General features: G+C 36.6%; 1 protein-coding gene and 1 long non-coding RNA gene across 2 annotated transcripts; both read left to right on the forward strand.

Annotated features, from left to right (window-relative positions):
• Positions 1 to 1,337: 1,337 nt before the first annotated feature.
• LOC107094285 lies at positions 1,338 to 4,161 on the forward strand. The gene is made up of 5 exons (XR_001481668.1): positions 1,338 to 1,409; positions 1,493 to 1,555; positions 2,189 to 2,260; positions 3,969 to 4,037; positions 4,108 to 4,161. It is a non-coding gene; the product is annotated as an uncharacterized LOC107094285 (long non-coding RNA).
• Positions 4,162 to 6,999: 2,838 nt separating this feature from the next.
• LOC107094280 (progestin and adipoQ receptor family member 4-like) lies at positions 7,000 to 10,381 on the forward strand. The gene is made up of 3 exons (XM_015389809.1): positions 7,000 to 7,580; positions 8,215 to 8,433; positions 9,849 to 10,381. Exons 1-3 carry the CDS (start codon positions 7,415 to 7,417, stop codon positions 10,280 to 10,282), a joined length of 819 nt encoding a protein of 272 aa, XP_015245295.1. The 5' UTR covers positions 7,000 to 7,414; the 3' UTR covers positions 10,283 to 10,381.
• Positions 10,382 to 10,419: the final 38 nt, after the last annotated feature.

The following is a 10,419-nucleotide window of genomic DNA, read 5'->3' on the forward strand; positions in this document are numbered from 1 at the left end:
TTATTTAACATTTACACTTAATGATAATTCTTTTAAATACAGCGTGCTGTAAAACAACTTGTCTTCATTTAGATTTTTTTTTAGATCAGATTATCAGAGTATCAAATACCTTGAGCCAATACAAACAGCTGTTTAAATAAATATTATTCTCTAAGGGAATAAAACTATCAAACTACCCTGGGCCTATGTAAAAAAAAAAATGAATTGCTTTCAATGAAAAACACAAACTGAGATTTGCTATATTTTTCTTAGTCTTGGTTCAATTTTAAAGGACACACCCAGGCCTCATTATTACCAGACCTGTTGAACCATGACACAGCTTATGTAGAACACATCTAACAACATGAAGAAGGCTAAAAGATTCCCAAAATCACTGCTACTTGCTGCTTAAGAAAAATTATAAAATGGAAATAAAAAGGTCATTTGCCAAACTTATTCCTACAAGACTTTTAGGAAGAAGTGATGAGACAAAAGAAAAAGAAAAAACCTTTTTGGATGATGTGAGTCATGTAACATATTGCTATTATAAAACAATAGCATTTCAGAAAAGGAATATAAAACCAGCAGTGAAATATGTTGGAGGTAAAATGATGGTTGGAGGCTGATTTGCTGTCATGGGCTTAGATGACCTGTCATTTCTGAAACTGCAATTTATCTGCAAGTCCACTCCTGATTATTTAATTAAAAGATGGATTAAAGTTCTGCAAGAGCGTAATCAAAGTCTGGGCAAAGATAATAATGAGGTGTTACTTTAATCAGCCCATTTATGTGAAAAAAAATATCCACAGTGCAGTCTAAACTGAAACAATTCAACAAAGAGCCTAACTTCCTACCGAGCGATATAAAAACCAACTGGTCGCCATTGCATGTGTTTGATGACAGCTGTAGCCTCCAGGGATGACATGTCTAGTTATCCGGTTCATGGGATGGATACCTTTTCATATAAGGCCAGATTGGTATGGATTTATTTTTTTTTTTACAGTTATTAAGAATTAATTCAGATAAACCAGCCTTATCTTTCCTATATCGATATCCTTTGATTATAACTGCTCAAATTAAAACAGCTGTTGTTCATCCCTTGCTGTACAGTTTAATAAACTAGACAGCTGAAATATCACTCAAAATGTAAAGAAAAACTTTTTTCATTGCTACCTTTTCAACATGCTTACAGAGGGCCTTGGTGTCAGTGTAAGGGAGGACCCTATGTCAGCACAATACGGTCAGTCTAAAAATAAAAATGAAAGCTGCATTTGTTTTTTTTATATTAAACGCCTGACTAGAAAACAGCTTCCTCATTACAGTTTTTTTTTTTGACAAATGATTCTGATTTTTTTCAGGACAAGGAGGGATTCTCAACAGTGGACAGTTTTTAGGCCTTGGTAGTGAAGGAAATATACCAGGAAAATATGGTACAAAATTAACTCCTTCTGATTTAAAAGCGAAAAACAATTTACCAGTAATGGTGTTACCAATTGTCCTTCATCCTTATCAGGTTATGAGACACTTCCTTATGATGTTCAACCAGCTGGCCTAACTCCTGGGGCAACATCTACAGGTCAGTATGGTTAAATATTAAAGAAAAGCATATAATAATCTGAGCATGCAATAACCTGTTTCTCTATATTTGACACCCAGTGCAATAAATGTATATATACATAAATATCCCTCTATATAAATATGCAATAACCCTGTATAATAATCCTGCTATTAAAAAAAAAAGAGAAAAAAAAGCTGTCATATTTGGAAGCACTGTATATAGCCCATGCACCTTTTCTTCCCTTGGCATTTTCTTCTATTTTGACTATTTGAACTGGTGTAACGAGTACATTTCTCCACTGTGTCAATAAAGTCAATCAATTAATCATGTCAGCAGTGGAGATACATTCACTAAATAGCCTTCAGCTCACACAAATAAATAAAAAATCCAAACATTTAGATAATATTGATGGCATAACTACTGAGATCCTGATCAATTATGACCAAGGGAAGTCCAAAATTGTCACTGTTCAGGAGACTTTTTTCCGTATATGACCAGCTGAGAGCTTATTCCACTAACCTTGAGTGATTGCAGTTCCATGTAGATTTAAAAACGTGTCACAAACACTGACAGTATAAAGCTTGAAAAAGGCAAGCTTCAACATACGCATGCATTGATTGTTTAGTTAATTATTCATATCCTGTAATGCAGGTCCCATTGGATCACCATACCATCCTGCACCATCCGGCTTTGAAAATAATGGGAAAGACGTATCAAAATATGGTAATTATTTATCAAACGCAACAGCATTAAAATAATAATCTAAATATTATCAACTACGAAGTATCAACCACTTAGCATCCTTTTAGCTGCACTATAGTTCTTTTATACTTTTTATTCATAGTTCTGATTGTAAATATTTCAAAGATTATGTGAGAAGCTATTTTCTTGTGGTGTTTCTAGTTTTCTTTACTTAAATTAAATTTTCTTTGAAAAAATAAAAAATCATATTTATTTTAGGTAATTGCAAGGAATGCTGCAAGTTGTGATACGGCTAATTAGATACTGTAACTAACTAGATAAAAACTAGTGTTGCGCCGATGCCATTTTTTGGCCCCGATACCTGGATGTGCAGTTTTGGCCGATACCATACCGATACTCTCTGTTTGAAACTGATGTGTGTGTGTGTGTATACATAAAGAACCGCATACTACTTGGATGTAGAATAATGGCCATCATGTCTTTGTCAAGCTGCTGCCTACCTTTGTGAAGCAGGAAAAAGACTAATACAAAATAAATCCAGTAGAGCTTTTTATTGCCCACCTGGAATAGGTGACAATAGTTGAATAACTTTTGGCTCTCAAAATGGTATCGGTGCCCTGTTTGTTGGTACTCGCCGATACCACCATTTTATTGCTCGATCAGGGCCCTGTCCGATATGGTATCAGTATCAGTGCAACACTAGTAAAAACAAATTATTGTAAAGGATTTTTTCTTTTCCGCTAAAAACGTTAGAGATTTCCCAAACAGGAATGGCTGAAATAGCTCATTATTAGATCGTTCATAGTGGCTCCTGATGCATTTGAGCTGTAATGTCATAAAACTCAACTATGTTTTTATATTTAAAGGGAAAAGGAACAGCTTTCATTTTGAATCTACAAAGAAATTTTGCAAGAGAAGACATTTATGCTCACGGACGACTGTTTGGTGCTGAATTTCTTTTTTTTTTTTTTGTGCGCATGACAAGAGGCTAAAACTAGTGTGCTTTTTTTTTTTTTTAACTTTCATTGCTTTCAAAAATTTAAGAATTTATCAAATGTATTTATCAAAAAAAGAGGATTAGATAAATATTAGCATTGAAGAATTATTTACAGTATAGAAATATTTAACTGATTCTAGCTCGATATTTTAGTTTCATATTTAAATAACCCAAAGCAGATATGCATTAACACAGTTAAATATTTTTCTTTTTCAGATCACATTTCTTTACTTTATTCACCTGAACTACCGTAACTTGTATCACCAGTTTCATACTGAGTCTACTGTGTAGATTTTATGAGAAATTGAAATTGCTCATTGGATTGGATAGGTTGTACATATCTGGTCTAGGCTAACTTTAGCATGTTTACTTTCTGTTTTGATACGACTTGTTAATAATTCTGCTCCTTACATATTTTGATATAGTTTTTCTAAATCTGGTCTGAACATATAAAAACATGCACAGTTCTCCTGCTTTATAAAATTAGCACTTGAATATAGTAAAATTTGATAAATGGTGTTTTAGCTGCTCAGACAGACGGGGAACTGCTGCAGTCAATTCAGTTTCTTTTTGTTTGAAATTTAGGGAGAAGCCAATTTAATTGGAGCAATAAAAACAATGTGCCTGGAGTAAAATACATTTTTTGACAGCAGTGAGTGTGCAGCTTGCACACATCACTAGTGTTTTTTGTTTATAATTTGAAATGTCCGTTTTATGTGCCATCGGCTATAGGTGACAGAGAAGTTCCCTATGTTCCACAGATTCTTGGATTTGGGGGAGAAGCACAAAATGCAAAATACGGTAATTTGATTTTGGGTGTATCTTTTCTTTTTCTCTGCAACTCATAAATGACCCCATTTCCATTTCCCAGCAGGTGCACAAGGAGTTTACCAGACACAGCCTCTTGAACCTGCAACTGGAGGTAGAAAACATGAAAAATGCATTGTTATGCCTTATGCGGTTTGCTTAATGTATAAAATATGGTAATATCATTGAATTTGCAGATATGACTGGCATGATGTACAACCACCAAACTACAAAAACAGAGTCGGCAGGAAAACCCTATGGTAACTATATATTTATATTTGTTTATATGTGTGTGTGTATATGTGTATATGTATGTGTATATGTATATATATGTGTATATGTATATATGTATATATATGTGTATATATATGTATATATATATATATATAGTTATTCTCTTCTAACAGGATATTTTTGGTTATATTTTCCTGACCATTAGAAAACGTGGGGTACATTAGAGGAAACATGAATCTAGAAGGTAAAGCACACATCAAATTCAGAACAAAAGCATAAAGAAATGTATATAATTGTAATTTGTATATAAAACCTCCTCTGTTGCATTTCCTGCAGCTCCCACTTCCAGCCCTGCCACGGAGCACTCGCACAACCTTCCAGGTTCCTTTACAACAGATGACAGCATGCAGGATTTAACCAATGCTGATGGCAGAACTGCTCCAGAGTCACAAGGCGAGCATCATGTTTCTGATCATGAAGACGAGCAGCTGCCACGTCAGATTCAAATCCAGCAGCATCTCAAACTACATTTTCACCCACAAGGCAAGTGCCGGAGCATGTAAAGTATTTACACTCATTTAACAGATCAATATTACAACTGATGTGTCTTACAAATATCTTGAGATTTTTTGTCATAGAAAGTTGATCACAATCATTCTTGTTAAAACCTTTTTTTTCTTCCTGATGCTTTTCATAAACATGTGCGACACCAAATTGATTAGATTTTTCTTGCAAATTAACTTTCTTGACTCTAAGAATTTTGTCATGGCAAAGAAGTAAATAAGCCAACGTAAAAATAAAAAAATCACAAAGCTTTTAACATTAGCTTTGATGATCCCACCAATATATTTTGCAGTAAGGTAGATGGGGTCACTGTTTATTGTTAGTTTTTCAATCCACCCATTAAAAGCAGCGCATTCATCTAACTGCTGAATCCTCTGCATGGCTTTTGGACAACTTTAACAGAGCTGTCAAAATCTAAACAGAAGCTGAGAACTTTTGCATGTTAAAAAAAACATAGCTGATAGGACATAACTATGTAATAACCAGGTTATTTCTAGTTTTTTACTTTCACACTTTTGCACAGACAGATCTTTTTGTTGTTGTTGAATTATTGTTATTATTATTAGGGTAGTCAATAATAGATGTACAATTTTACGATCCAACAATTTGTGAATAAAAATGTTAAAATAAGTGTATTCACCCTTAATTTGTGCAGATAAGTAAGATTATCAGCCAATGAAATTAGTATTTTCACCCTTAAAATAAGATATTAGATAATATGCACTTATAATAAGAGCCTGTAGTTGTGTTCTCTTATTTTACAATTAAATTGTCTTATTCCTTTGGCACCTACTTGCTCAAGTTAAGAAAAACAATGCACTTATTTTAACAATTGACTTCGATTTCAGTTTTTTGCAGATGAGTAAAGTCTATTTTCTTTTTTACTAGACCCAAGGCATTTAAACAGATATTTTCATAGATATTTTTGTAGCTTTTCTAAACTTTTATGATGTGCATTTCTATTTTTAGGGGAAAAGAAATTTGATTTGAATGGCTTCTTTGGGAATAGTGACCATCAAGGTAAGCATCATTTTGTCTAAAGTAATATGTTTCCTTCATTTTACTGTCCTTGCTTACTAATAAATGTCTTTCCTCCTAGATTGACTCGGCTGAGAAAACACAAAAATGCCTGCCATTTTTCCCAACCCGGAAAACTTTACTATACAAACAAACCCAGTATGATGCTGCCCAGCAGGTGATGGTTTGTGACCACTTTGAAAGCTGACACTTTGTGCTATTCTTCTGTTATTACGCTGTAAGAGAGAATGTGGTAAAATCACTCCAATAAAATCTACCTATACATTGATTTGATCAGCTTTTATAATCTGTTAGATGTCAGTCATAATATTTTTTCTAAGGAAAGCAAACAAAGTTCCTCTTTAAAAACCAGATTAGCTGAAATAGATGTATTTGTTTCAGTAAAAAAAATTAAATTCACTATGTAGGGGTCTAAATTACCCTTATAGGCCCACAAAACCTAAGGTGTGCCTCTGCTGCCAGCATGCACACAGACACCTGACAGATATTAAACACCTTGAAGTTAAATTCTGCTGCTTTTATCTATTAAATATTCCCAAAACCCCCACTGTCCATTGCATTCTTACTTGAAAAACTGCATTGTTAATTTCAACCTTCTCAAAACTATGAAATCCATGCCTGAATGCCTTCATTTAAACTCACCTGTGCACAATACAGATGAAAATATTTCGGATTAATCATGGGATGCATGGAAGCATTTTATTAGTGTTTATAAGCAATATTAACAAAAATGCTTATCTGCAGTGAGAAATACAACCACACACCATAGTTTGAATATGAAATCAAAGATGGAAGCAAACAAACCAACAAAGGGGGAACTATAAAGGAGCCTGTTTTTGTATTTTATTTTCCTCTTTGTATGCAGAACTCTTTCACCATAATAAGCTGCAGTTTTGTTTTACTTTATTTCCCAGCAGGTAATGTTTTTATTTTTCATTTAATGTGTGAAAATTCTATTTTTTTTCTTAAATAAGCTCTTTTTTATTTTGCAAGGATGGCAGAACTTTTCCTCTTAATTCTATAATAGTGTTTCAGTGTAATTTATGAAAGAGGAAACTGTTGTTTTGTACCAGGCAATGTGTTTATTGTACAGAATTTGATTAAAAACAATCCAGTCCCAACTTCTGTCTTTTGTTTGCATCTTTACCAGAAAAAGTAAAATCAGAAAAGCATTGCATGATTTATTTCTAACATTTTCACCAGTTTTGTTTTATTTTCACCATGTATTTAATTCTCTTCTGTGGAGTTAAAGCGTGAGTTAGTTATTAACAATGACAAGGAGAAGCTGCATCAGTGCACACGTTCTTTTGCAGGGATTACCTCAGATTAGGAAGCAAAACCTACTGCTGATTGGTTGTGCTCAAACCATGCGACTTAGACAGCTCAACAAGTTGCCTGCTTGGAATTACACCTGTCCGACGATGGGTCTCAGAGAGCTGAGGGCTGCCGGTGGCTGAGCGTCCTGAGCACAGCCTCTGTTAGGATGTAAATGTAGAGGAACTCGTAGAATAGGGCACTGCCTGCACAGAGTCGTGATGGTTCTTTATCAAGGACCACGGCTCTTGGACTTCACAAAGACCCCTCCTCACCTGCAGTTCAACAAGTATGTCCTGACTGGATACCGGCCCGTGTCCACAGCCAGGGAATGCCTCAGGAGCCTCTTCTACATGCACAACGAGCTAGGGAACATTTACACTCATGGTAGGTCTTCATTTCAAAACTCAGTGGTGCTATTCTGATTTTAAAAATCCACTCCAGAAATGGTCAAATTACATTTTAATAGTAGAATAGGTCACCTCAGCACATGGTTTGTACTTTCACTTATGCCGGTTACAGGCATCCTTGAGGGAGGTGTAATGAGGATCTGGGGTATTAGCTCTAATCTGCCCCTGGGAATCCCATAGTTGGAAATATCCGTCAGTTAACTGGGTCTTTAAAGGTGACTGATGCTGCTGGGGTTAAGGAACCAGCAGAGAATGGGACATAATATTTGTCCACTTATTTCAACCTTTTATTTATTTTTAACTTGCAGAAAATAAAAGCAATTGAAATATAAATGATGGCATGACCTTAATCACTCTTAGTGGGAGGAAGTCAGTGGTGGCGTTAACATGCCCCATGTGTTTGAGCTACTGCCATTCAAATTGCCCACTATTTTAAATAAAAACCCAAGAGGGACCATTTTCTGTTTCTTTCCCAACTGGAGCTGCATAAGAGGATGCAGCTGTTATGATTAAATGTAAATACTGAAGGACATTCTTTCATATTTTCCCATAACTCAATATGTTTTGGATTCAGAGCACCTTTGCAAACCTTCCTTTTATAACCCCTTTAGGAATCCCCTTCCTCCTCTTCTTGGTACTGCTGCCTTGCAGTATCCCCTGGATGGAGGTGGACAGCACCTGGATATGTGTGGCCCACTACCTGGCCTGCCTCTGCCCCACCATCGGCTCAGTCCTCTATCATTTGTTTATGAATCACATCGGAGGTCAGCATGTCTACAACACTCTGCTCTCCCTGGACATGCTTGGGGTCTGCCTCGTTAACACACTGGGTAAGGCTCCTATGATTCCATCAATGCAAGCTCAGACCTTTAGATATGATTCAATGCTTTAGACGCATCTCAGCTACAGTGATGGGTTTGGGTCAAGAATGCTGATCTGTGTTTCTTTCTGCAAGGATTGTGCATGTTCTCCCAGTAATGATTGCTGGAGGTAAACAATGTATGGGATGGATATATATTGCTTAAAATTCTTGAAACCAAGTTTTGTCTTTTCTGATTCACCTAAGAAGTAAACGCGCATTTATAATATACGTTTAGTATAATCGTAATCATTTGAGAATCTATGTCACTTGGATCATGAATACTTGAAGATGCTTTTACTCTTTATTTCGAATAGAAGACCAAGACATTAGCTGCATAAGATGTTTCTTTGCAGCCATTATGATTGAATGTATATATTAAATATATTGGCTCTTCATAGGCTGCAGCACATGGCCTTCAAAAATCTAGTTATGTCCTACAATGTCAGGGTGCTTCCTGCCAAGGCACTAAATAAGAATCTCAGGGTTTAAAAGCAGCAAGTAAGTGAGTTTGAATTAATTTATGTGGTTATAAACACTGACAGGGGTAACCATGGTTTTAATTTATCCCCAGTTCTGCTATTTCATGCTGCAACTTAGCAGCTCCAAGGTTTTTGTCTTCATCAACTTTGCAGTCACAGACATTTTTTCCGGTTTTGCCAGAAATGCTTGATTTAACTATTACAGTAAAGTCTTGGATCTCAAATTTAAATCCTCGAGGGCTGCTGTTCCTAAATCAAATGGCCACAATGTCACCAACAAGCTGAGCTCACATTTGTATTATTGTTCAGGTGGATTCACATATAAAAGTGTGAGGCACAGGTGCATCCTTCGGAGCAGAAGATATCTGAAGCTCCTGCGGAGTTATGACTGGCTGCTGCTTCTTTGATTAGCGCCCTGCATGGTGGCTCTGTCAGGCGTCTGTCCTGGTGGCTCTAAATTCATTCCATCTCCAGATGATCGACTGAACAGAGCTCTGCAAGATGTTCAAAGCTTAAACAACCCCACTTAGATGTCTCTAGGACTTTTTTCCTGCGGTGTTCCTTCGTCTTCATGACACTGTTTTCCAACAAAGGATTCTCAGATTAAATCAAAGGTGGAGTCTTCCATTTGTTTGACTTCTCTGATCTGTTTTCTACTTTAGCTCAATATTTGTAAAGAAAAAAAAATAATATATATATATAAAATCTTAAAAGGATTACTTTCGGAATTAGAGCTGCTGAATTAGAGGAAAGTATCCATACATTTTCAAATAATATCTAATGCAGTTGTATGAAAGTTCTTTTAAGAGATTTTTAGAGTTTCCTCTAATAATCTCAAAGTCACATGATTAGTTTGAAGTAGCTGCTAATGTGTATTAACCTGTTGTCACCTCTCTTCCTGCAGGAGCTCTTCCCATTATTTACATCACCCTCCTCTGCTATCCCACCGTCCAAAAGATTGCCTTGTTGGCCTACATCCTCCTGTCAGCCTACGGGATCTACTGCGCCACCACGGCCCACACCAACTTCCTGCGACTTCGGGCTTTTGTCTGGCAGGCATTGTTCCGCTTCAGCCTCTTCCTGTTCCGGGTTTACGGTAACGGGGCGGGCAGCCCAGACTCCCTGCGGCTCTTCGTCATCATGGACAGTCTGGCTGTACTGGGAGGGTTGGTCAACGTCGTCCAGATCCCCGAGCGCTTCAGCCCCGGCCTGTTTGACAACTGGGGCAACAGCCACCAGATCATGCACGTCATGGTGATCTGCTCCATTATCTACCTGCACTGGGGCACCATGGAGGATTTAGCCTGGATTAACAATTTCCAGTGTCCTGTTGAGTGATGCAGAAGTTGACTTGGTGGCTCTGACCCGGTCCGTTTCAAAATGCACTTTAGTCCTAGTCGCTCAAACTCTTCAGCAGAAGTTCATAATGCCAGAGAAAAGGGGAACCAACAGCACTGTTACTGAACTCTGATATC

Source organism: Cyprinodon variegatus, unplaced genomic scaffold (assembly GCF_000732505.1).
Source record: "Cyprinodon variegatus isolate N-32 unplaced genomic scaffold, C_variegatus-1.0 Scaffold475, whole genome shotgun sequence".
Classification (NCBI taxonomy): domain Eukaryota; kingdom Metazoa; phylum Chordata; class Actinopteri; order Cyprinodontiformes; family Cyprinodontidae; genus Cyprinodon; species Cyprinodon variegatus.